The 25,819-nt window shown below is 33.0% G+C and overlaps 2 protein-coding genes and 3 non-coding genes across 6 annotated transcripts; 1 reads left to right on the plus strand and 4 right to left on the minus strand.

Annotated features, from left to right (window-relative positions):
* Positions 1-392: 392 nt before the first annotated feature.
* On the minus strand, positions 393-477 carry LOC111918943 (small nucleolar RNA SNOR75). The gene has a single exon (XR_002859374.1). It is a non-coding gene; the product is annotated as a small nucleolar RNA SNOR75 (small nucleolar RNA).
* Positions 478-504: 27 nt separating this feature from the next.
* LOC111918944 (small nucleolar RNA SNORD14) lies at positions 505-628 on the minus strand. Its single transcript, XR_002859375.1, has one exon. It is a non-coding gene; the product is annotated as a small nucleolar RNA SNORD14 (small nucleolar RNA).
* Positions 629-699: 71 nt separating this feature from the next.
* On the minus strand, positions 700-816 carry LOC111918941 (small nucleolar RNA snoR99). The gene has a single exon (XR_002859372.1). It is a non-coding gene; the product is annotated as a small nucleolar RNA snoR99 (small nucleolar RNA).
* Positions 817-16,473: 15,657 nt separating this feature from the next.
* LOC111918907 (ubiquitin carboxyl-terminal hydrolase 27) lies at positions 16,474-19,268 on the plus strand. 2 transcript variants are annotated; one of them, XM_042899214.2, is made up of 10 exons: positions 16,474-17,008; positions 17,117-17,243; positions 17,315-17,415; positions 17,490-17,720; positions 17,836-17,904; positions 18,012-18,140; positions 18,259-18,396; positions 18,476-18,538; positions 18,628-18,967; positions 19,055-19,268. In XM_042899214.2, exons 1-10 carry the CDS (start codon positions 16,703-16,705, stop codon positions 19,171-19,173), a joined length of 1,623 nt encoding a protein of 540 aa, XP_042755148.1. In that variant the 5' UTR covers positions 16,474-16,702; the 3' UTR covers positions 19,174-19,268. The 2 variants fall into 2 exon arrangements, with proteins under 2 accessions (XP_042755148.1, XP_023770297.1); XM_023914529.3 differs by having other exon boundaries at positions 18,628-19,268.
* Positions 19,269-21,081: 1,813 nt separating this feature from the next.
* On the minus strand, positions 21,082-25,459 carry LOC111918906 (ribonucleoside-diphosphate reductase large subunit). Its single transcript, XM_023914528.3, has 17 exons — positions 25,052-25,459; positions 24,783-24,844; positions 24,562-24,649; positions 24,175-24,438; positions 23,837-24,077; positions 23,684-23,760; positions 23,446-23,616; positions 23,258-23,350; positions 23,026-23,175; positions 22,865-22,951; positions 22,619-22,783; positions 22,387-22,506; positions 22,091-22,293; positions 21,866-22,015; positions 21,642-21,789; positions 21,421-21,504; positions 21,082-21,333 (listed from the first exon to the last, which is right to left on the minus strand). Exons 1-17 carry the CDS (start codon positions 25,277-25,279, stop codon positions 21,229-21,231), a joined length of 2,436 nt encoding a protein of 811 aa, XP_023770296.1. The 5' UTR covers positions 25,280-25,459; the 3' UTR covers positions 21,082-21,228.
* Positions 25,460-25,819: the final 360 nt, after the last annotated feature.

A 25,819-nucleotide genomic window follows, 5' to 3' on the forward strand; every position in this document is an offset into this window, starting at 1 on the left:
TTCAAAATTGATATTTTCTTTCAATTTTCATTGTCATTTTAAACCAACACTAGTTTACATATGAAAAATGATCAAAATATTTTATTGATAAAACTAAAAAAGTAACGTATGAAAAATCAACAAAATATTTGATCGATAAAACTAAAAAAATAATTAAACCACAAATATGGTCAAAATATAATTATTTCTCCATAGTTTTTTTTATTAATATAAATATTTATTTATTCATCAATTTGTTTGAATTTATTTTGAAAACCCCTGGGGTTTTAAAGCTTGACCCTCTCGATCTTGATATTTTTAGGAAATTTAAGCTCAGATAAATGTATTAAACTAAATAGAACTGTGAAAATCAAACGAAAAATTAAAATAGTTTTTGAGCGATATTGAAGGGTATCTCTCAGACAAATGCCTCGGTTGGTCTTCATGATGAATGGAATGGATATATCAGACTCGTCATCTATGAAATCATCACTGAGAAACCCACAATAAATATAAATAAATTAAAACTTCAGACATCCAAGGAAGGAAAAAAGCAGCATTAACTCTCAAGCCTGGCGAAGGCGAAAGTTCTTAGGCGGCCACTGCGAATGTCTCTGAGAAACAAGCCTTTGGATTATCATCATCAGTTCCATAATCAATTCTAACAATAAATAAAATCAAAACTGCAAATAACACTAATTTGGATTTTAAAGAAAAGCCAGATCTCCCACCCATAAATGATCAGCAACTTGTAAAACTAGTCAGACTAATGAAATCGCTGACAAAGTGAAGAGGGTGAAGTGAATATCAGGGGATATCATTCCATCCCTAAAGCAATAGAGTATTTGCAAAAGGGGCAGACGATCCCCAATTGAAAAAATGAAAAAATAAAGAAAACGAGATAAAATAGGAGTTCCCTGGCGAAGGCTAAAGCTCTATCAGCGGCAACTGCTAATGTTCATGAGAAACAAGCCTTAAATTTTTCATCATCGATAACCAGCAACAGCTAATCAGCTATACATTTTGATATGAACTAAAACATATGAATGTTATAAAATCAAAGAAGTAAGCTTTGAAACAATTGTTGAAATAGGGATCTAGGGTTTGGTGAGTGTGATTTGAAGGTAACAATAGTGGTGTTATATAGATGAGGAAATGCGAATTAGGGTTTTTGACATACCGACGGCAGCGATCACTTGTTCCGTTTTTCTTTTTTTATTTGAGTGGATGGAATTTTTGGGAAAACTTCAAAAAAAAGTAGTCACAATATAAGTGCGAATCATATAAAACTTTTTTTGCCTTTTTTTTTTAATGTTCAATTAACTTATTTTATTAAAGTCCTTCCATTTTAATAACCTTTTTCTATACTTTAACAATTTTGAACTACAATAACAGGCTTTTAGGTTTAAGTTTGAATATGAAATTTTTTTGTGGAAGGATTCTCTTACCAATTAGACCAACCACCATCAACACAGCAAAGTTGTCTATGGGACAGCGGGCAATAAACAACGATTGTGCACACCAATCCAACCGTTCGTGGAGGAGGAGTTTCGTGGTGTTTCATGGTATGCATCACGATTGTAAACGGCCAATGGTCTTCTTCTTCCTTCCCAACTTATTTTCTCTCTTCTTTACCGGTAGTTGAGAGTACTTCGGTTGTTCGTAGTGGCCTGAGGCGGCTGACTTGGAAGCTCTCCACGATCCTTTGTGTGGAGAGTATACATGATGGCCTTACCGCAACCGGCTATTTCATTGTAACCACAAATAACCCTTTCAATTTCAACATTTCGGTCTCAAACAAAAAATATAATATTTTAAAATACTCACACCAAATTACAACTTCACATCAAACACCAAACATAGTTGCAAAGTGAGCTCAAAAGTAGGTGTTACGTCTGCCAAGCTCCACTCCATCCAAATACAAGGACTATTTTCAAGCCACTTTCTCAAAACGTAATTTTTTTTTCTAAGAGCCAAGATCTTTTAAGTCTCTAAACATGTACATGAAATACATGATATTTGAAAAATAATACATGAGACAAAACAATATCTCATGATTTACATGGGATTTAGAAACAATATATTATATAAATATGTGATTAAATCTAGTATCTTTATATACTTGTAAAAGAAGCATTTTTCCTTTAACCACATTCATTTGAAACTCCCATGTATTTTTTGTTTCACCACATTCATTTGAAACTCCCATGACTTTTCAATTTCTTTCAAATAATAATTACAAGTTGTTTAATAAGGTTAAATAAACATCAAACCTAAAGTGTAATCATATATAAACTAAATTTCAATATTAAAATAATATATTTATTTCTACTTATAAAGTTATGTTTGTTAACTTTTAGCATATTATAATTAATTTATTAGTTTTAATATATTGTTGGATGTAAACCATTATCATTTTAAAGATACAATTATGAAGCAATTTGTATAAAATATTTAAATTATTAATTTATGCATAACATTACAGAGTCAACTTATATATAAATTTTAGTTTAACTTAAACAAACCAAAAAATATTTTGTAAATAGTTAAAAGTGATCAAATGTAGTATATTTCTAATAATGATTATAAGTTGATTAATAAGGTTAAATAAATATCAAACCTAAAGTGTAATCACAAATAAACTAAATTTTAATTTTAAAATAATATTTTTACTTCTACTTATAAAGTTATGTCTTTAACTTTTACAATATTATACTTAATTTATTAGATTTAAAATGTTGTGTATGTAAACCATTATCAGTTTAAAGCTACAACTTTTGAACAGTTTAGACAAAATACTTAAATTGCTAATTTAAATATAACATTATAGTGTTAATTTAAATATAAATTTCAGTTCCACTTAAAAAACCAAAGAATATTTTGTAAATTGTTAAAAGTGATAAAATGTAGTAGGGATGAGCATCGGAACCGGGTACCCGTTTTTGGAACCGGAACCGCCTCGGAACTGTCGGTTTTGGAACTGGAACTGCCTTAAGTGATTCCGTTTCTAGTTCCTAAAGTTATGGAACCGCCTTAAGCGGTTCCGGTTCCGGTTCTCGTTTTTTTGGAACTGCTACCCGTTGGGTACCTGCCGGAACCGGTTAATATATATATATATATATATATATATATATATATATATATATATATATATATATATATATATATATATATATATATATATATATATATATATATATAATTTCATATAAATATGTGTGTTACTTAGACCGGTTTAGAATATATATTGGTCCGGTTTTGTCCGTCTTTGGTCCGAATTGACTTGATTTGAATCGAACTAAATTGTGGTTTTATCGACAAAAGTTAACAAAATTAATGTAACCGGGTTATCCGCTCCCGGAACCGGAACCGGTTCCAAACATTTAAGAACTGCCTAAAGCGGTTCCGGTTCCGGTTCTAACTTTCTAGGAACCGCCGGTTCCGGTTCTCGCCAAATGAGGCGGGTACCCGCCTATGCTCATCCTTAAAATATAGTGATAAATGCAAAAACTAAATTGTAATCTCAATTTAACTAAATAATTTCCTAAAAATATTATTATAATCATCACTAGCAATTATGGTTTCAGAAACATAACTAACCCTTGAAATTACTACCATTGAAAGGAAAGTAATAAGCGAATATCTTTAAGTTTCAAGGTTGTGAAACCCATGTCATGTGCACTTAATTCTCTTATTGGAGTTGTTTACACACACTCATCACATGATGAATCATTTGCACAAGTTTCCATAAGTTTTTGGGTGAAATGGATAGAAAGTATAAACCCTTCCCTCAAAGGTTCCTTCATCGATTTATCCATTTATTTCACTTTTGTTCTAAAATAACATCTTATTTTGCTAAAATATCATTCTACTTTGGTCATTCTCATAATTATGAACATTTGAGTTATATATAAGTCTATAAGGTAACCCTAAATGCAAGATGCATGGTGGGGGTGTTATTCCAGGTTCCAGGAAAAACAGACAAGTATCAAAAAAGATAGGACGAAACATGTTTTTGGATATTTATATGGTTTACACATGACATGTAACTCATATCCATTATCACACTGGTTTGTGTTTCTCCATGCTCCAAATACATATACCATGTTTCTCAAGGCTCCAATTACATAGGTCGTGTAATGCTGGTGAACAAAAACTAGCAATATATTTCTCTATACAAAACTGGTTTAGGCAACGTACCTTTGTAATTTCATTTTCTGTAAAGTTTGTCCATTCTATCATTTTAAACTCGTTTTCTAGGTATTTTCATTTTTTTCCTAAACTTTAAATGTTGACATTTTGGCCCTTACGTCAAGCGTAAGTTGGAGTTACATATGGCGTAACTCATCTTAATGGACAGGAGGAGTTATAGTACGTATTGCCTATTGCCGTAGTGCACAACCCTAAATTTTTAGGGTTTCAACCCTATATAAAGGACTTAACTCCTTTAAGACCTTCCTCCCATCAGCCTCCATCTCTCAGAAACGTTCCTTGCAAACCCTAGTTCTTTGGGGTGTGTTTTTGAGCTTGAAAGTGTGTGTTCTTGTGCCTGTAAAGGATGAAGGAGGTGGTTAATTAGCTTGGAAGTTTAAGGTAGCTTAGATCCAAAGTATCTCACCCTCAAGCAACCCCAAAAAGGTATAAAGCTTGGAACTTGATGATTTATTTACTAAGATCCTGCTAGTTATAGGGTTTGTGTACATTTTTGGCCCTATAGTTTTGGTCTAGTAGAGTATGAGCTACTCCAGGCCATTGAGGTGTGTTTTTTTGTAGCTTTGAGCTTATGGAGTCATAAAAATGAGAGTTTGGTCACTCTTATTAAACCGTGCATGGGTTTTGGAGTCCCGGATGACTTTTGGACATAGGGTTTGAATTTATACCCTTTTGTATACATGCAAATGGATAAAGTTAGTTACTTTATCCACTGAGACGTCCCTTTTTGTCTAGATCTGAAGTTCGATGAGTTGGATTTCTACACTAAAAACTTAATAAAAGGAATTGGATGCAGCGTAATGTGACATCCCCAAAATCACGGCCAGAAAAGACCGGTTTGTTTATGCTTTGTTTAAAAATCAGAGTAACATTTTAAATAAAAGTGTTGCGGAATTTGTCCCAAAACAAAATATGATAAAGATTTATCAAAAGCATTTCCATAGAAATGTATTTCATTAAAAGACTTGGGATGTCATGTTCGTACAGATCAAAAGCATAAACAGTACAATATAAGCCTTACTACATTATTTCATATCTACAGGCCTATATCCGTAATCCCTCGTCCAAACATCATAACTATGCTCAAGCGCCACTACCTTTAATACATAAAACTGAGTGGGTCAGGCTTGGGAGCCTGGTGAGCACATAGGGTTTTCAACCCACAATAAACAAGTTTATTAACTTCATTAAATTAAACAAACCCGATTACCCGTTCCCGTTATCCTCACATTACGTCCCTAAGCATCTATCATAAGGGACCTATCCTAAGGATTATCATCGGGACGGACACTACTGCTATGGGGATTCCTCAGCAATAAATGTCCTTAAGGCAACCATGTGGGGGAAGGAGTACATCTGGTGAGCACACAGTTCAAATAAACACACAGTTCGAATAAACACCTACAGGTTGCGAGCCTGCTAGTGTTCCACTGGACTGTCTATAATAGTTCGTGGTCGTCATCTATACTCTGCTATATGACTGGATCATCAATAACATATATAACGAGGCCTTTCATCGTTTTATCTTGTCACACAGCAACTATTACATCTACCCATGTTTTACCCAACACATTTTGTAGATATAAAATACATATACAGTTTAAATCATTGAAAACATGTATAAAACGTTCATCCAACATAGATAGCAAGTATTCAGATAATATGCACACATAGCACATAATTTATATAAAATAATTCATATCTATGTGTAAGCTGAAAGTAACTATGCACTCACTTGTTAAAGTGATGATTCCAAAATCGGGCAGCGCTTGCTTCTAACGATTCTATTTTTCTTCGACGAAACCTAGCATTATTATCGCTAAATTTTAGTCTAATATTTACCGTGACCAACTATTAGTCTTAGTATTATTATTATTATTATATAAACGTTAAACAATATTTTCCAACCACTATGTACAGACAGGGGCCAGACATAAAACACCAGAGGGCAGGACCATTTTGGCATATAGCACTTCTGAAATCCAACAACCCTATGCGGCCCTTTAAATCAGATTCCCCGTACCGTGAGTAGTTAAAAAATATTATAACGACACTTATATAAGTTATAATAATAGCTCAAATATTTATTATAAGTTCATAATAACAATACTAATTTTAAATATAAGCTATATTAAAATAAGGTAAGCATAACTTACTTACAAGGGGGTTTTAGCTAGGAGTCGGGCTCTGCAGGGGCAGAACTTCGTCGCTGAATCTTTCTAAGAAAGATTCGTGTAGCGCTTCAGTGCTCACCTTACTATACTAAACTATAGAAAGAGAAGTCGAATCACGAGGGACCGAAATGATCGGGGGATAAGGAGAGAAAGACTCTTGAATCAAGAGAATGGTGCAAGAAATATGAGAGCCCAAGACTCTTATTTATACTAATTGAATTTTCAAAAACTACCCTCCATAATTACTTAATGACCTTTTAGTTATATAAACAACTAAATACCCCTCTATAATACTATTTTAAATGGATTTAATGATATTTGTACTAAACTAATGTCGAAAGAACTCAACATTAGTCTTATAATGACCGCATCGTCGATACCTTTCTAATGATATATACATATGTATATATATGTGTACGTATACATGATTTATATTTTATTTTAATACGTAAATATGCTATTATAATTTGTAACTCGTTCATACGAACTCCATTTTTGACGTTCTTTATATCCACGCGTAGGTGGAGACGTACTCTACAACTTTCGTTTAGACTCCGTCGGCTAATTTTGACTTGATTTTTAAAGTTATATTTTTAACGGGCCGGGACAGGATTGGTCCTTTAAAATCTCATAACTTCTTTATCTGATGTCCATTTTCGTATGTCTTTTTATCATTACACTACTAATAACGAGATCTTCGATTCTCGTTTAGGTTGTGTCGGCTAAAAATCAATCGATCTAAAATTCGAATTTCGGGCTGTACACCGCTTATCCGAAACTTCAAAAAATCATAACTTCTTCATATGAAGTCAGATTTGGGCGTTCTTTTTATCTATGTTCTTAGTTTAACATATTCTACGACTTTCGTTTAGAGCGCTAAGGCTAAATCTCTCTCTATCATAAATTTACTATTTACGCTTCTCGGTGCCGTGCCGGTTCCGACGGGTCATAACTTCTTCGTTATAACTCGGATTTCGGCGTTCTTTATATGTACGAAAACCTTGTGACATATTCTACAACTTGGTTAAGATTATTTACTCTAAATAATCTTTTTGTCGAAAAGTCGTTTTCGACCCCTATTGCGTCTAAATTGACTAGCCCGGATCTGCGGGCGTTACACGTAAGTATGCAGAACGTACAGGTGGGTACGCAGCGCGTACCTCCTATTTCTCCCGTAAAATGCAAGCAATCCTCTATATGGGGCGTAGAGTCGTGGTACGCAGAGCGTACTCGTTCTATTTGGGAAATATTAACCAATTGACCTTTAACTTTACCAAGTTTGAATTAAGGGCATTTGGGTAATTGAATAGTAGTTTGAGATTTGGGTCCCTATTATTTGTATAGGTGATATGTAGAGGCAGTGTTATAGCAGTGATATGTTCGGTTATTTTTCATACCATAAGGTGAGTTCACCTCATTATACTTGTGGGTTGAGGCACCAATGTCGGCCTACTTTGTCATGTATCCTAGTATCAGGATGATGTTATGTTGTAGTGATCTGTTATATCTATATGATTATATGTTTGTTGGCTATATGTTTCTCTATTTCGTATGTTGTCATAATGTTGTTGGGTTGAGGCAATATTGCTTTGTGCGGAGGCCAACAAACCTGAGAGCAAGCCAAACATAAGTTATGGGCCGGAAAGGAAAGTCAGACTTATGTTGTGGGCTCGGGAGGAATCCAGACATAAGTTGTGGGCAAACCAGACTCATGTTATGGAGGATGTTGCACAAGTTGAATACAAACACTAAAACTATTGTCTTTTTTTTCTCCATGCTTATAAGCTTATTTATATTTGGGCAATTTTATTTAATGATGTCGTTATTTACACTTAATGTCCAAAGTATATTTGAATCATTTCATTGTTTTCCAAATATTACACATAATAACATCCGGCTTTATTGTCTTCTCCATATATAACAATCTACCTTGTTATTTCTTCACTACTAGGTTCAAGCACCAAAATCTTTGCATCATTTCACTTATCCTATTTTATAACACTTATAACTATAACTCCAACAGTATCATATTGTATATAACATGCCAAACATATTTTATCATTTTCCTTGTCCCACCTTGGAACATAACATTTGCATGTTTTGTTTGTTTTTACTATTTATTGCATAAACATGCTTTCAACCATACAAAAAAAAAATCAATATAGTATGAGTTAATTATAATGGTATTTCATTTAAAGTTGGTCATTAGATTGCAAATTTCAATTATTTGTCCATATTTTACACACCATAAGGACTCTACCCTTTTAATCAACATGCAAAAGCATAATTATTCATATTAACTTATTATAACACCCTGAGATGGATTTGAAGGATATTACAAATATTAATTCCTTAAAAAGGATTTTAACCCTTGAATTATTAAGATAAGAGTAAATTTATTAACTAACAATGAATATCTAAATTCCGATTTCCAAGCATGTTCTTAAAACTTTCTTGAAAAATCCTACATTCTCAAGTTCTTTATCTTTATCGCATACTCATATACATAAAAATTATTTTGAATGTTAGTCGACTCATTGGTCGTTATAATTTGACTTCCCAAAAATCGACACATGTTTCACTCACCTCAAACTCATAGTAATTTACTTATAAATTTATATATTGTTGTTCTTATTTGTCTTGTAACTATTGGATTTTCTCTCGAAAGTATTTATTCTTTCTTTATATCAATCCTTGTTTGTCTTACACTATCAACTAGTCTTTCTATATACACCAATATACTTGGACACAACCATCACTTTTACTTATCTATATTGTCTCTACCATTAGACTACTTACAAATTTCATAATCCTTTGATCATATATTCATAGTAACATTATATTTTGAAGTCTTTACTTGATTTCCAAACACCATTATTTTATATTTATCTTTCCCCAATCTTGGTGTCATTACACACCTTGGTCACTAAAAGTTAATTATTCCTTACATTCCTCTAATGAATTTGTAATCCTTTCTTTCTCAATAAATGGCTTCCAAAGCAATGTTCTTCTAATCTTAACCACTTTAACCTTATAACGATAGATTTCATGCACCATAACTACACTGTAAATCCATACATGGATTTGAAGGTTTCTCATCACATAACTAATATATTTGCACACACTTGCGTATATTTTTTCCATTCAAAACATGTTACTGCCCCCACATTTTTATGTATTAATTCGTAAAGTCAATATTTTCTAATTTCATTATACTTTACTCGTTTCATGTGATTTCATAGACCTAACTTTTATGGATGATTTGGAATTCAACTACTTACACTTCTTTCATAATCATATGATTGTAGCATACCTGTATTTCCTACATATAGGAATTTCAACTATTATCCATAACTTTTGTACTAACATTTCATTTTGAATCCACATACATTCGTCATAATTTATAGATTTCAACATTTTATGGTCACACACATGACTTATAACACTTACAAATCAAGCTCCCAATATTACATTTGACGTGGGTGGACAAAATATTACTAGAGTCTTAGGTCAACAATCAAGTTTCTTGTTAACCCAATACAACATGTCATGTCCATGTCATTACTAAGTTGCATGGATCATTTGGTTATGCATCTAGTATGCTCAACACGTCTATAAATTTGTAAATCTTACGACCAAATCACATTTATTCATGGGAGTTTCCACAAGGATTGGATGACATGTCCTAAGTTGCATGATTAAAGTATAAAAGTGAAGGGCTTTATTAGATGTTCTATTGAACTTATTTTATGATTGAATTTTGTTAACAAATGAAGTAAGTATTTATGTTGTCTTAAACTAATATGAATGAGGTAAAAGCATATTCTATTGATGGCCATTAGCAAGGACAATTAAGTCGGTACCTGAATGTTATTATTATTGTAGACCTAACAAGTAAATTGTACTAATTTTAGTAACGTCAAAGGTAGGCCTGACAATGGAGCAAGTTTGGAGCGGATCAACGTTGATCCAAACCCGTCAAGCAATTTTCAAATGATAATCCAAACCCGATCTGTAACCCACAGGGTTTTGAATGATTAAACCCATACCCTTATCCACCGGATCAACGAATTTCAATGCTTTTACCCGATCAATTTACAAGATTAAGTTTAGGTTATAATTATTCATTAAAACACATATAACATGATCACTAAAACCAAAAAACATTCATTCCAAAACAAACACCAATTATAGATATATAAATAACTCTTCCAATGTGTTATGATTGTGGAATGTCGATCACTCGATTACCGCCTTTTCTTCTTCTTCTTATTGAATCTTGGTTGAACCCTTTTCTTCTTGCTCTTGCGTCTTGATTGTGGAATATCAATTTCACAGTTGATTTCAAAAGATTATAAAGTCGATTATATTCGAAGTCGACTGCAATCGGCCATTTGGATTAGGAACTGAACTAGGAAGTTGAAGTAGAATGTCTAACAGTCTAACTCTGTGACAACCCGAAATTTCCATTTTGTACAAACCATATCAAGTCAGTAGAAGATTAGAACAGTTGCAGTAAATTTCCAAACTTTTAGTATAAGTTTGAGTATTTAAGGTTTACACTTAAGGAGATATCAGGAGAGTGGATGCACTAGGGTATTGTGCAACTCTATTATTCCAAAACTCTATGATATTAGAGATCATTGCGTGAATAAAATATTTTCTGCCAAAAATCTCAGGACTATATATAGGATTCTGAGCCATATTGATTCATTAGTTACATTTCCAACTAGAGAAAAGTCGAATTCTCTCTTAAGGATCTTCGGGCTTTCGTCCCAAATCGTAAGTACTTCCATCCTAGTGTGTTATAAGGCTATATATGTGCTTAAAACACTAGAATTCATAGGAAAACCACAAGATGTAAGAGTTCATGGCCCAAGAACATCTTGGACCGTGAACCCTTCTTTAAAGGGGAAAATGGTGCCTAGTCCTTGCCTTATGCAATGAAAGTATATTAGGCTTGTATCTTAGGGTGTACAAGACTAGAAATCACCCAAAAACACCAAGAGTAAGGTGTTCACGGCCCAAGAAGTTCTTGGACCGTGAACTCCAAACTCAAGGGCCAAAAGATGCTTTTAATCCTCCAAAAGCCTTGGACACTATCTTAGATTAGTTCCTAGTTAATTAAGGGACTAGGAATCACCAAAAACCCATCCCCATGAGAGATTACGGCCGTAATCTCTAAGGGAAATGGTCCCATGGCCGTGAACTCCCTAAAGGAGTTGAAAGGAGCCCTAGTCTCTTCCACGGACCAAACCATCAAGTAGGAATGCTTCTAGGGAACATTTAGAACTTCAAAACACCAAATAACATAAGACTTAGGAGCTTACGGCCGTAAACTCAAGGGTTTATGACCGTAAACTCCTTGTGAGTTGGTTCTTGGAGAGTAAACTCATGAATGGGGTCCTTTGGAACCCTAAAACCCTAGCCTTGGCCTACAACAACTTATATGCAATCCTTAGGGCTAATAACACTTATTGAAGGTGTTTAGCATGTCTAGGGTGTCATGACTTTGTTTATTAGTTGTTTATAGACTAATTTGATACATATATGTGATATTATATGTTAATTAGGATCATAGAGTGTGTTCAAGACTTCACTTGACACCTAGCAATCCTACCTCTTCAGTTCTTCAGTACCACTCACAACAGGTGAGTTCATACCCCTTAATCAATGTTTTAAATGTTTTTAAATGTTTTATGGGGGGGATACAAGTAGAATCATGCTAGTTATTATATCAATCACATGTGATTAATAAGCAGCATTCAAATGATTTACTACACATTAGCTGTTTTACCAAAAAATTGTTATTCAAATGATTTTCTAAACGTTTTATAGGTTTTAAAACTCCTTATTAAACTGTTCATTATACTTTGTATGTTTCATTTTCAAACTCATTTATAATTGTGTTTCAAACAAATGTTTCTTTATACTTAAACTATTTTATCAAACCCATGCTTTCAACCTGTTTTATAGATTGACATCAAGTCGATCTTTTCTTAGATAGAAATCATATTCAAAAGGTTTTACAAAACTTATTTTATGATTTTATATTGTCAATTGCATGCCTATATATGTATAGTTATATAAGAAATGTTTAAAGGACTTAGGAAGGCTATCCACCCTATTTCCTTTTCGCGCTTGAGATGTGGTATGGTGGGATATCGGGTACCCGTCCGACGGTCGTTTAGATATTAGTTATATATCATTTGTACATATATAGTCATAAAGGTTCTTCCATGTTCATTCAATACCCTTGGGTAGCAAGGGTATACGTCCATGTTCATACGTACCAGTTACATTACTAGTAAGCTACCATAGGGGTAGTTCAGAAGATACTAGAACTATTACTAGAACACGATATCATACAATGAGTCAGTTCATTCATGAGTCAATACTTGCTAGATAGAGAGAGAACACACATTTCAGCTACCACACGCAGAACATTACAATACATTACTATACATTTACATGAGTACGTTTACATGATTACATTTACATGAGTACGTTTACATGATTACGCTTACATGAGTACGTATACATAGATACGTTTACATAGATACCCGGTTATAAGCATGCCTATATATGTATAGTTATATATGTAATGTTTAAAGGACTTGGGAAGGCTATCCACCCTATTTCCTTTTCGCGCTTGAGATGTGGTCTGGTGGGATATCAGGTATCCGTCCGAAGGTCGTTTAAATATTAGTTATATATCATGTGTACATATATGGACATAATAGTTAATTTCAGTCATTTCAGTACCTTTGGGTAACAAAGGCATACGTTCATATACTCTTACATGATTACGCTTACATGAGTACATATACATAGATACGTTTACATAGAGACCCGGTTATAAGCATGCCTATATATGTATAGTTATATAAGTAATGTTTAAAGGACTTAGGAAGGCTATCCACCCTATTTCCTTTTCGCTCTTGAGATGTGGTATGGTGGGATATCAGGTATCCGTCCGAAGGTCGTTTAAATATTAGTTATATATCATGTGTACATATATGGACATAATAGTTCCTTTCAGCCAGTTCAATACCTTTGGGTAGCAAAGGCATACGTTCATATACTCTTACATGATTACGCTTACATGAGTACGTATACATAGATACGTTTACATGAGTGCGCTTACATATACGATAATAGGACAGACATCACTAGGTGCTATAGCATAGAACAAGTTCAGGATCTAACTATACCGATGAATCACAACACATTATGATAGTATATCGGGTATACATGATCATAGTAATGTGGATGTTCACGGCTTGCATACATGCAGGGGTCGTGTAAAGGTCCCAAAATCCCTTTGACAGGGGAGCGTATAGTCTGGGATCTAGCCATCATATTATTCCTTATCCCTCAAATAAGGCAATAAGAGTACAGAAGTAGTCACTTATTACAAATACTACATTACTCACAAAATTACCCTAGACTTAAGGTAATTAGTACGATTGTAGTCCGACACTACACCATAGTACTATTTCATTTTCCCATTACATTCATTTCGTGAGCATTCACACGACGCACGGTAATGTAGAAACTATATTTTTGGTTAATGATAGTCAGATTTGGGAAAATACACACTCTTACAAAAGACACACACACATACACTAGATGCCTTGGTAGAAGGATACTTTTAGTAGGAAACATATGGTTTTCTAGGATGTTCATATACATTTTCAATACTTACAGTTCATATACATACAAATACTTACATTTCAAATACATACAAATACTTACATACAAATTAAGACACTAAAATACTTATGATCTCACCAGTTTTAAAGCTGATACTCTCTTTCAAAATAACTTGTATCCTCAGGTCAACCATAGACAGGTACCGATGCAAGGTTCAGAGAAGATGGTGCTCGTTCAAGACTCATCTTTCATTTTGATTTATAGCATAGTGTTTATTATAATTTGACAGAACACACTTGTATTAAAATTATATTATTAATGCAATGGATGATGTTGTTGCTTGTTTACTACTTTTCATTGTTGTGATACTGTACATGACGTTATCCGCTCCGGAACGTTTCCGCCGTTCATGGTTTTGGGGTGTGACAAACTCCTTGACTCCTATATGTGAAGATTGATAAATGTATTATTACTTATAAATAATTAATTTATATTTCAAAATTTAGATGGGGTGGGTCATAAACGGATCAGATCGATAGTGATCCATACCCGACCCTTTTAATAAAAGGGTTGACGAGTATGAGTCGTTAATGGGTAAATGAATCATAAAATATGATCCAAACCCATTAATTTTGCACGGGTTTGGGGTGGATCAGGGTCAAAACCCGCTCCATTTCCCAGTCTAGTCAAAGGGGTGGAGGATTTAGGAAAATGGCTTAAAGATATGTTGGTTGAAAATGGGTGTAGCTTTAATGGAAGAAAAGATGTTTCAAATGCATGTGGATTAGGAGAGTCTATAAGGGCGATGATAGTGGTTGTGAGTTTAATGGAAAATTAACAACAAAACTTGGACTCGTTTTCATTTTTTATTAAAATTGCAAGATTTTTCCTTAATTACACATGGATGTTTGTCAACATTTTTTTTTTTTACAATTTAACATCAATTTAAGTGTTTTCAATTTTCTTTTTAGATTATTACCCAAACATGAGAGAGAGACATAGGCAAGGGTTTTAACACAAAGACAAAACATGGGCAAAGCACCATTTTACAAACGTTTAACACCATATTTCTAACGGTGTTAGAGGAGGGATGACCAATGCAAAAAAATCCTAATTCAAGGACTATCGGTGTAAAAAGTAGAATTTGGACTCAAGTTGTTTGATTTAGCAAACTATAGGGAGCATTAAAAAAACATCTTCGGATGAACCCTTTTTCTATCGGATATTTGAGCAAAATTGGAAGGCAAAAGTAAATGTAATGGTTTTAACAATTAAAAAAATTACATGAGTTTTTTTTTTTTTTTTTTTTTTTTTTTTTTTTTTTTTTTTTTTTGAGTGAAGACCTAAAATGAGTTGGGTTTTATTGTATTTTTTTTTCCCTATTTCATGATGTTTAGCCCAAAAAATAACCCCCAAAGGCCAAAGCCAAACCAAGCAATGTGTCAAGAGAAGCATGAAATCCAGGACTAAAGAAAAGTGGGGTTTTGACTTTTGACAATCAACTGACTGCAAGATGAAATCGATAAGCCTTAGACTATATCGACGATAACACCCCCACTAACTTCAGACACAATTAGTGTTGTAAAACTCGTCGAGTTGGCCGAGTACTCCGTACTCGGCCCCTTACTAAGGCGAGTTAAGAAATCCGAATACTCCTCGATCCGCCCCTTACTGAAGCAAATAATATTGTAAAACTCGAGCAACTCGGTGATTAATATGTATAATATACTTAATGATTTATTATTTAACACACAAACATGTGATTATTACTATATATATATATATATATATATATATATATATATATATATATATATATATATATATTAAATTTTTAGTAATTATTCACGAAATGAGATCATTGTGTGTTTTTCAGTTTTTATATATTCACATATATCTAATTTTTTTTTATATATTTTAATCAACTTATGGTTTTAACTTATGTTTTTGACATATATAATTTTCCTAATAATATTTCTACATGAATTACCGTATCCGAGTACTCATCGAGTACTCGCTACTCGATAGTCAATTGAACAGGTACCGAGTAGCGAATTCTACAATCATGGACGCAATCAACATATTTTTTTTACAATTTAACATCAATTTAGGTGTTTTCAAATTTCTTTTTAGATTATTACCCAAACATGAGAGAGAGAGAGGCAAGGGTTTTAACAAAAAGACAAAAACATGAGCAAAAGCGCCATCTTACAAACGTCTAACAACATATTTCTAACCGTGTTAGAGGGATGGAGGGACGACCAATGCAATAAAATCCTAATTTAAGTACTATTGGTGTAATAAAAATAAAACTTGGACTCAAGTTGTTTGAATTACCAAACCATAGGGAGCATTAAAAAAATATATTCAGATAAACCCTTTTGTCTATCGGATATTTGAGCAATATTAAATGTAGGCGTTTTAACAATTAAAAAGTTACATGAGGTTTTTTTTTTTTTTTTTTTTTAAGAACCCAAAATGAGTTTGCCCTTGTTATTTCATGATGTTTGGCCCAACAAATAACCCCAAAGCCACAGCCAAACCAAGCAATGTGTCAAGAGAATCATGAAATCCCCGGGCAAAGAAAAAGTGGGGTTTTGACTTTAACTGACCGCAGATGAAATCGATGAGCCTCAGACTATATCGACGACAGCACCCCCAGTAACTTCAGACGCAAGCAGATGAAAATCCACGGCGACGTGAATGTTCAGTCGCTGTTTCATTCATTCAGACATGGGTTTAGAAGCCTCTCTCACAACGCCCACTGGGTTACTTCATCTGGATTCCAAATTTCTATTGCAAGTAGCATACTCAGTGTTGCTGGTTTGATTCTTGCTTTTAGAGATGAAAGAGGAAGGAGGGGTTTCAACAATTTATTCTTATCATGGTCGTCATCGTCGGAGAGCGAATCTTCGCCTGAGAAATCGTGGGTCGTTCCCGGATTGCAAAATCTCGGCAACAATTGCTTCTTGAACGTAGTTCTGCAGGTATCATAATCGTTATAACTTATCAATTTTAGAATACAAATCCACATGGTTTCTACTGGGACTTTGATTCCATGATGCATTACTTTGTTGGAATTTGATTTTTTTTAGGCTTTGGCCAGCTGTTCTTCCTTTCTGAGTTCCCTCCAGAAGATTGTGGAGGATTTCGAAGCTTCATCAGAGATCGAAGTAAACGAGGACATGCCACTTGCAGTCTCGTTGAATGCTCTATTGCAAGGTAACAATCTTACCATGAAACACCCCCAAATGATTCCATATCATCAACTAAACAGCTGAGATTTACTGTAGAATTACGCATCATTCGACATAAAGGAAAAGTATTAAGTCCACGAAAAGTGATGCTTGCAATGGCTCTTTATACCCCTAACTTCAACCTAACAAGTCAACAGGTGAGATTATCATCATTACCACATCAATCATGTTGTTCTATCATCATCTGTTTAATATATCGACTTTTGTTCAGGATGCAGAAGAAGCATTAGCCCACATGTTATCTTCTTTAAGAGAAGAATGTTCAGTATGTTTTGGCTCAAATCATAATTCTCTAACTATTGCAACTGCATCCAGTAATCGTATTCTTTCCCCAAATGGAAGGATTATCCACAGTGATCTAGAAAGATGGACTCAGAGTTTTCTTGGACCCTTTAATGGAATCATTGGCAGCATTTTGACTTGTCAAAGCTGTTCGTTTCAGGTTGAATGGTACTTCTGTTTTTCTTTCTTTTTTCACTAATCACAGCTTTCTTCTTATGTTTAATATAAGAAGTGGATGAGTTTCATATTTCACATTTTTCTAATTCATTTTGCAGATTTCACTCGACTTCCAATTCTTCAATTGTTTATACCTTTCACCACCAACATATGGTGGTGGTTCTATCGTATGTAAAATTCATATATTTTAACTTTTAATTTGTTATACATGCTAACAAGAGTTATCATCAAAGTTAACATATACTTTTTTTTATGATCCTATTATCATATTTAGATGCCTGGATGCTCTATAGAAGATTGCATGAAGCAATTTTTTGTTGCAGAAAGGCTTGAAAATTATTTTTGCACTCATTGCTGGCATACTTCTGCCACGAAATATTTATCTCTGCTAAATAAAAACGAGGTGAGTAGTGAGTTACAATTATTTATCATTTATCTAAACACAATTTTTCATTAATTCATTTCATTACTTTATTAAAGATTTTGTTGAACTAAAATAGTATTCATGCTCAAATTATCAGACAGATATTGAAAAACTCCAAAATTGTAGCAAACAAGATACATGTGGCTGCAGAAATATACAATCTCTTAAATCATTACCTTGGTCAAATAACTATTCACATACATTCAAGCAATTACATATTGCACGTAGTCCAAAGGTAATGTTATATTCTTTATTTAACCTTTAATGTTAATGTACATTTTGACTCTAATAAATGTGTTCTTATACTTGTATAGATTTTATGCCTCAATTTACAACGTGCTTCAATTAATGCATTTGGGGAATCCGTTAAGCTCCAGGTAATTCTTTTTTTTTTTGTTATGTGTTCATGTACATTGTATTTTGTGTTTTGTTGTTTATTATTTATAACCAAAGTTTATAATTTTAGGGTCATATCTCTTTTCCTTTGAGTTTGAACATGTCACGATTCCAAAACAGAGGAGTTGAAATAAAACATATGGAGCAAAATCAACAGCCGATTCGTTATTCTCACATTTTCAAATTACAGAATGATAGTCACCCTTTGTGCAATGTATACAAACAAGGAAAAGAAAGCAATTTAACAGAAAAATATACTGATTTTGTGGAAACTAAACAACCTTGTTCAGAAGTTGATAGTGAATTAGAAATCCAAGAGGAACAAAGTCATGAGACTTTGAAGTCAACACCAAATGGAGATCATACATACAATCTTGTTTCTGTTGTGGAGCATTTTGGAAGCACAGGAGGTGGGCATTATACGGTTTACAGAAGAGTAAGTAAAAAGAAAACAAATGATGATAATAATAATAATACAGAAATTGATGTGATTTCAGAGCCTTGTGATGTGTATTGGGTTGGGGTGTCAGATAGCCATGTTTGTAGGGTATCTGAAGAAGATGTTCTTGGCTCAAGGGCTAGCTTGCTTTTCTATGAAAGAGTTTTAGAAAGTTGACAATTTGGTGCTAGAAACAATCGAACAATGAGCTTGTTATATGTTGAATTCAGATTGGAGTTTTGAGTTTTGTAACTGAGATGGATTTTAAATTAGCTTATGTTTTTTTTTTTTTTTTTTTTTTATAAAATGATTATTAGGTATGCAGTAATAAAGTTTAGGAAAATTTGTTAAAGTTTACTTATGTGGTACCTAAATGCGATTCATTGATAAGTTGTTTTGGCAAGTCTTGTTTGTACACTTTCAAAAATAAAATACGGTAGTTTATAAATAATTTATCAAAAAAAAAGTACAATCTCATAGTCCAACCTTCAAAATGATGTCAAAATATCATTTACACATTTTTCTTGTGTCTTTTGTAAGTTTGCAAAAGTTTTTTCTTTTAAATAATTTAGCTATAAAAATGTGAAAAGGAGACAAATTGAGGAAAGAAGAGAACAAGTGAAGTGTACCATTACGAATGAAAGGGAACACAAACCGACATGTGCATCGACGAAATTGAGTTAGTTACATATAAATATTTGAGTGGTCATTAAAATACTATTTTGTCACACTTTTTCCATTCCTCATAACCACACATTTTAAAGTTACAAGATGACCACCAACCCCGCAAATTAGTGACCTTTTAGTTCGCGGTTTAAGGTTACCAAAATGCTAACTTTAAATATGATATCTAACACATGCTCTCTTTCAACAATAAGAAAAAGGAAACTGCAAATAGATCGTAAATTATTTGTAATTGATGTTTGTTGGAAAACATGACATCACAACAAGTGTCATATTTTAGACTTATATGTTGGTATCGAGTTTTGTTCAAAATGAAAAACCCTTGTTCGCATTGTGTTTTGTTCAAAACAAAGCTCGTAGATTTATTTATCATTCACAAATGATTAAAATTATCGTATTCTACTTCATCTCTATCCCAAGAATCCGAAGTACCATTGTTGCTGTTTGTGGAGATAAATATTTTGAATTTAACAAACAACAATTTTTCTAAAAAGTATCGAATAATAATATTTTTATTAAAAGTACAAAAAAAACAGTATTAAAAGTTACAAACGATAATATTATAATAAACATTAAATAATTTAATAAGAAAGTGTTTCGTTATCCAATACATCTAGATAGTTGATGGTAGGAGCATGTGGTCTCACAACAAGAGTAGAGTGGGTAGTCTGATATATTACGAAAGTCCTTTGCGATGACATTGATAACAATTGCATGTGAAAGATTGTAAACATTAATACGTCATGAATGAAATAAATGTCACATAAAAAGTTATCAAAATTTGATTTTGGCTGGAAATCATAGTGAGTCAAAACTCGTGATGTGTTAACATTTTTAAAATTTTGGGAAAAAAATGGTGTTGTAACGATGACGAAAATAGGAATGAACAAATATCACTAAATAACAATTCACCTCCGAAAATATATTCACTTTCTATTCACATATTCGTTTTCATGTATGTAAGGTTGTGAAAACATATAAATATCAATTTGTTTTAGATATTTGTTTTCAAAAACAAATATGCATATTATTTATAGTTATAGATTATGTCTGTAAACCATGTTTTTCAAGAGTTACTGGTTTTCAAAGTACAATGTTACAATTGTACATGTTTGTGGTTGTGTGTTTGACTGTAGCAAAAACAAAAAAGTACATTTTTGCCAAACATTCTATTTCTTTCACAACAAAGTCAATTTTCACAAAAACAACTATTGCTTAAACTCCCACAAGTTTGCTCAAATGTATTTTTTTTTTTTCTATTTCCCAAAAAAATACTCATTTTTTCTCAAATATTTGTCAAAATATCACTTATCCAAACCACTTAATAGAACACAGAGCAACACCTAAATAAGACCAGTATATATGTTAAACCAATTCATGCATACTAAAAAACATCCAATCTACAAAAGAGATTATTTATTTAAATCATACCACATTTTTTAAAAATGGCTCATACATAACATTCATCTATACAAAACAGTAAAAGCCTTGGAAGTTCAAACTTTACCAGAAAGTTAAATTCAAACCATTTTCCTTAACTCAAAATTTTCAACTTCCACAAGCCAAGCACTCATCACGATTCATCAATGAACACACCATTTCAGACATTCCAGTATTCTTCTTATCTTCATCACTCACATTCTTCGGTTTTTCCTATACATTAAAACAAAAGACTTGGGTTTATATTACCCAAAAAAAAAGGCAGAAAAAAACAAATAACAAACTCATTAAAAAAAACACCTTGAGCATGTCAGTATTAACAGTGAACTTAATTGCATCAGCTGCAGCACGTGAACGCAGATAATACATCCCTGTTTTCAGCCCCTAATATCAAACAAAACAACCATGTAAACAAATATTATACTTTAAAAGTTGTAGCATTGTACTTTCATAAATTTATTTGTTTTATAATAAAACAAATAATCAAAAAGTAGGTTGTTATTATTCCTTGCATTTAATACCTTTGACCATGCATGAAAATGTAAAGAAGTAAGCTTCCCAAAATTGGGTTGATCCATATGAATATTCAAACTTTGACTTTGGTCAATGTAGCATCCACGATCCACAGCCATGTCAACCAATGTCCTTTGCTTGATTTCCCAAACAGTTCTGATGCCACATCACCATTCAACAAACATAAATACAATGCTATTTACTATATAAAATAAAAACTCAAAAATCATACTTGTAAATAGCCTTGAGATTTTCAGGAATTTCCATAATTTTCTGAACAGAACCATCTTCATAAATTATCTGATTCTTGACAGCAGGAGACCAGATCCCCATTTCAGTCAAGTCATGCAGCAGATGCTTGTTGACCACCACAAACTCTCCACTATAAAATTATAATAAAAAAAATTTATATAAACTAAATATATTATGAAATGAAAGATATAAAAATAACATATACCTTAAAACCCTGCGACTGTAGATATTAGAGGTATACGGCTCGAAACACTCGTTATTTCCAAGAATCTGGCTGGTTGAAGCGGTCGGCATTGGGGCCACAAGTAGGGAATTCCTGATTCCATTCCTGGATATCATTCCACGAAGGACATTCCAGTCCCATAAATTTGAAGGTGTTACTCCCCACATGTCTGGTTGCAGAACTCCCTACAAGAATAAAAAAAAAACATTTGTTTCGTTTAAAGGAATGGAATCAACAATTCTAATCAGAATGGAATGTAATTCCGTTCATTTTGTTACCTTGCTAACAGGACTTCCAACATATGTTTCATATGTGCCTTCTTTTTCAGCTAATTCACAAGAAGCTTTTAGGGCGTGATAGTATATTGTTTCAAATATGTCCTTGTTCAACTGTTGAGCCTGAAATTTTGAATGAAGAGAATTAGTGTAAAAGAAAAACATTTATCATATTTTGAGATTTATAAAATAATAATAAAAAAAAGAAGAGATGGATTGGATTGGATTGGAATACCTCTGGTGAATCAAATGCCATACCAAGTAATATAAAAGTATCTGCAAGACCTTGGACTCCAATACCAATAGGCCTATGTCTAAGATTTGATCTTTTTGCAGTTTCAACAGGGTAATAATTTACATCAATAATTTTGTTGAGGTTTGTAGTAATAGTTGATGTCACCTGGTTTAATAATTAAGATAGTGAAATTTTAATTATCTTTTTAAAAGAAGTAAGAAAAATATGATAACAAGAAACTAAAACCTCTGCTAGTTTTTCAAAATCAAAGTAGCGATTGCTAGAACCTCTGCTGCCAACAAGCTTTGATGGTTGGGATTCTGCTGGAACACCCTACAAGAGGGCATAAAAGGGATTTTAGAAGAGAAATATTGACAGGGTTTAAGAGGGTATATCAGTCATTTTACCTTTTCTCTGACATATCGTGGTAATGCAATAGATGCAAGATTACATACAGCAGTTTCTGTTGGACTTGTGTACTCGATAATCTCAGTACATAAATTGGAAGACTTTATGGTGCCAAGATTCTGCTGGTTGCTTTTTCTATTACATGTATCCTAAAAGAAGAAACAGTTTTATTAAGAATCTTAAATTAAAAAAAGAAGCCAGAAATAGCATACAGTATTAAAAACAAAATACCTTGAAAAGCATATAAGGGGTTCCAGTTTCAATTTGGGATGTGAGAATTTCAAACCAAAGATTTTGTGCCTTGACAACCTTTTTTGCTTTCCCCTGTTTATACAAGAAAAATACACCATTACTCAACACATTAAGCTTCAATACAAAACAAATATTACAAATTTTGATGAAAAAAAGTCAGGCATTACAAGTTTTTCATATTGGGTGTATAGTTTTTCAAAATCTTGACCCCAACAATCAGCCAAACCAGGAGCCTCATTTGGACAGAATAAAGACCAATCTCCATTACTCTGGACTCTTTCCATAAAAAGATCAGGTATCCAAAGTGCATAAAACAAATCCCGGGCCCGCTGTTCTTCCTGCAAAATTTTTAATATATTTTTTAAATTATTTGCATATCATCAAGAAAGTGACCAAATTTGCTACCTTTCCATGGTTCTTCTTTAAATCAAGAAATTCAAAGATATCAGCATGCCATGGCTCCAAGTATACAGCAAAAGCACCTAGATTTAACAAAATGAGTTAATAAATTTAGAAAAAAAACAAAAGGAAAAGTCAAAAGTCAACAGGATTACATACCTTTCCTCTTGCCACCTCCTTGGTCAACATAACGGGCAGTATCATTAAACACACGCAACATTGGAACAATACCATTTGATGTTCCATTTGTTCCACGTATGTAGCTTCCAGTTGCACGAATATTATGAATAGACACTCCAATTCCTCCTGCTTGTTTGCTAATAATAGCACATTCCTTTAATGTGTCATATATAGCTTCAATGCTGTCATCTTTCATGCAAATCAAGAAACAGCTACTCAACTACAAACCACATTGTTAAAACAATGTGAGAAAACATGAAAAACATGCATGTCGTGACTAAAAAGGAGCTTTTCTTGATGGTGTTGAGTTTTCTTACTTGAGGTTTTGGTGTTCCTGCATTGAAAAGGGTGGGAGATGCATGTGTGAACCATCTTTGTGACATTAAATGATATGTCTTGATAACAGATTCAATATCATTCTTATGAATTCCAACAGCAACCCTCATTAACATATGTTGAGGTCTTTCAACAACCCTTCCATGGATCTTCAAGAGATAAGATCTTTCAAGAGTTTTGAAACCAAAATAATCATAGTCAAAGTCACGATCATATATAATTTCACTATCCAGCCTAGCAGCATGCTGAAACAAAGAGGTTACAAACAGTTACTACCTTTTAATCCTTTAAAGTGGAGACATATTACTAAGTCATAACAATAAAAAATTTAAATGGGATATAATAGTGTGCTTGTAAACACTTTTCACCTTCATTATGATTTCATAAACATCATCCGCAATAAGGGGTGCCTTCTGCCCAGATCTCTCACTTACATAGTTGTACATATCCTTGATTCTGCAGTGACAATAGAAGTTACACTATGTTATAATGCAGAGAATGACAAGGTATAATAGAATAAGAGATGAAGCAACAATCATATTTTAGATCGGTACACCTAGGTAGACAAGATAGTGCTAAATTGACTTACGTTTCGGAAAAAGATTTTTTGGTGTTCTTATGCAGATTTGACACAGCAATCCTTGCAGCCAACTGTAAGAAGAATGAGAGAAATTCAATTGCGTACATGTATCAAATCCATATAGCCGAATAAATAACAGTGGAATTTTATCGACACCAAAAAAAACTCTGACAGGAACAAATTTGCATAATTGCAACAATCGAACAAAAAAATATGAAAACTAAAAGAGAGCAAGTGTTTGTTGATAGAAAGAGAACAGGGTTTGAATGAATACTTACAGAAGCATAATCAGGATGGTTGGCAGTCATGCCGGCGGCGGTTTCTGCGGCGAGTTCATCTAACTGGCTGGTGGTTACACCCTTATAAACACCAGCACAGACCTTCTGCGAAACAAGAACAGGGTCACAGTGATCGACACTGAGTCCATAACTCAATTTCTTCAGTCGGGCTGTGATTTTGTCGAAATGCACAGCCTCTTGACGCCCATCTCTCTTCACCACATACATGTTTTAGCACAGATTATAACTAAGCTAACCAACTGCAGTATGCTAACAAACGATGATTGTAGATTTGTAATCTGGAACACTGTGTCTGCCTGGAAGAAAAAGAAATGGGATGTATTTGAATATAGCAATTAGGGTTTCCCTCCAGTTGGATAGCGCGGGCTTCTTGGATTGGGTGGGAGAATTCCCAAATTGTTTTATAAACTAGAAAAAATTACATAAACGGTGCAGTGGTTTACCAAAATTCATAAATTCATTCTTTGCTATTTATTTATTTTTTTTTTAATTTTTTTTTAATGAATATGGTCTTTTTGGTTTTCAAAATGTAACACCCCTTACAATGTCACTTTAATTTCTTCACATTGAACTTTATAAAATATTATTTTTACTCTTTATTTTTTTAAACTTTCATATTTATCTGCTGTAATATATATAAAACTTTCATTTATTAGCCTAAAAAATTATACAGACACACACATAAAAAAACAAGTAAGTTTTTCTTTTAAATTAATGCACGAATGTTCTAAATTTACGTCGAATAAA

This window comes from Lactuca sativa, chromosome 2 (assembly GCF_002870075.4).
Source record: "Lactuca sativa cultivar Salinas chromosome 2, Lsat_Salinas_v11, whole genome shotgun sequence".
Lineage (NCBI taxonomy): Eukaryota > Viridiplantae > Streptophyta > Magnoliopsida > Asterales > Asteraceae > Lactuca > Lactuca sativa.

Excerpts from the sequence above, each read along its gene's own strand:
- LOC111918907 (XM_023914529.3), top strand. The coding sequence starts at position 16,703 with ATGAAAATCCACGGCGACGTGAATGTTCAGTCGCTGTTTCATTCATTC. Across the intron at positions 17,721-17,835 it reads GTCAAAGCTGTTCGTTTCAG|ATTTCACTCGACTTCCAATT; the intron begins GTTGAATGGTAC and ends TTCATTTTGCAG. Across the intron at positions 18,141-18,258 it reads CTCTGCTAAATAAAAACGAG|ACAGATATTGAAAAACTCCA; the intron begins GTGAGTAGTGAG and ends TCAAATTATCAG.
- LOC111918906 (XM_023914528.3), bottom strand. The coding sequence starts at position 25,279 with ATGTATGTGGTGAAGAGAGATGGGCGTCAAGAGGCTGTGCATTTCGAC. Across the intron at positions 24,439-24,561 it reads TTTATGAAATCATAATGAAG|CATGCTGCTAGGCTGGATAG; the intron begins GTGAAAAGTGTT and ends TCTTTGTTTCAG. Across the intron at positions 23,176-23,257 it reads CCCCTTATATGCTTTTCAAG|GATACATGTAATAGAAAAAG; the intron begins GTATTTTGTTTT and ends TTCTTCTTTTAG.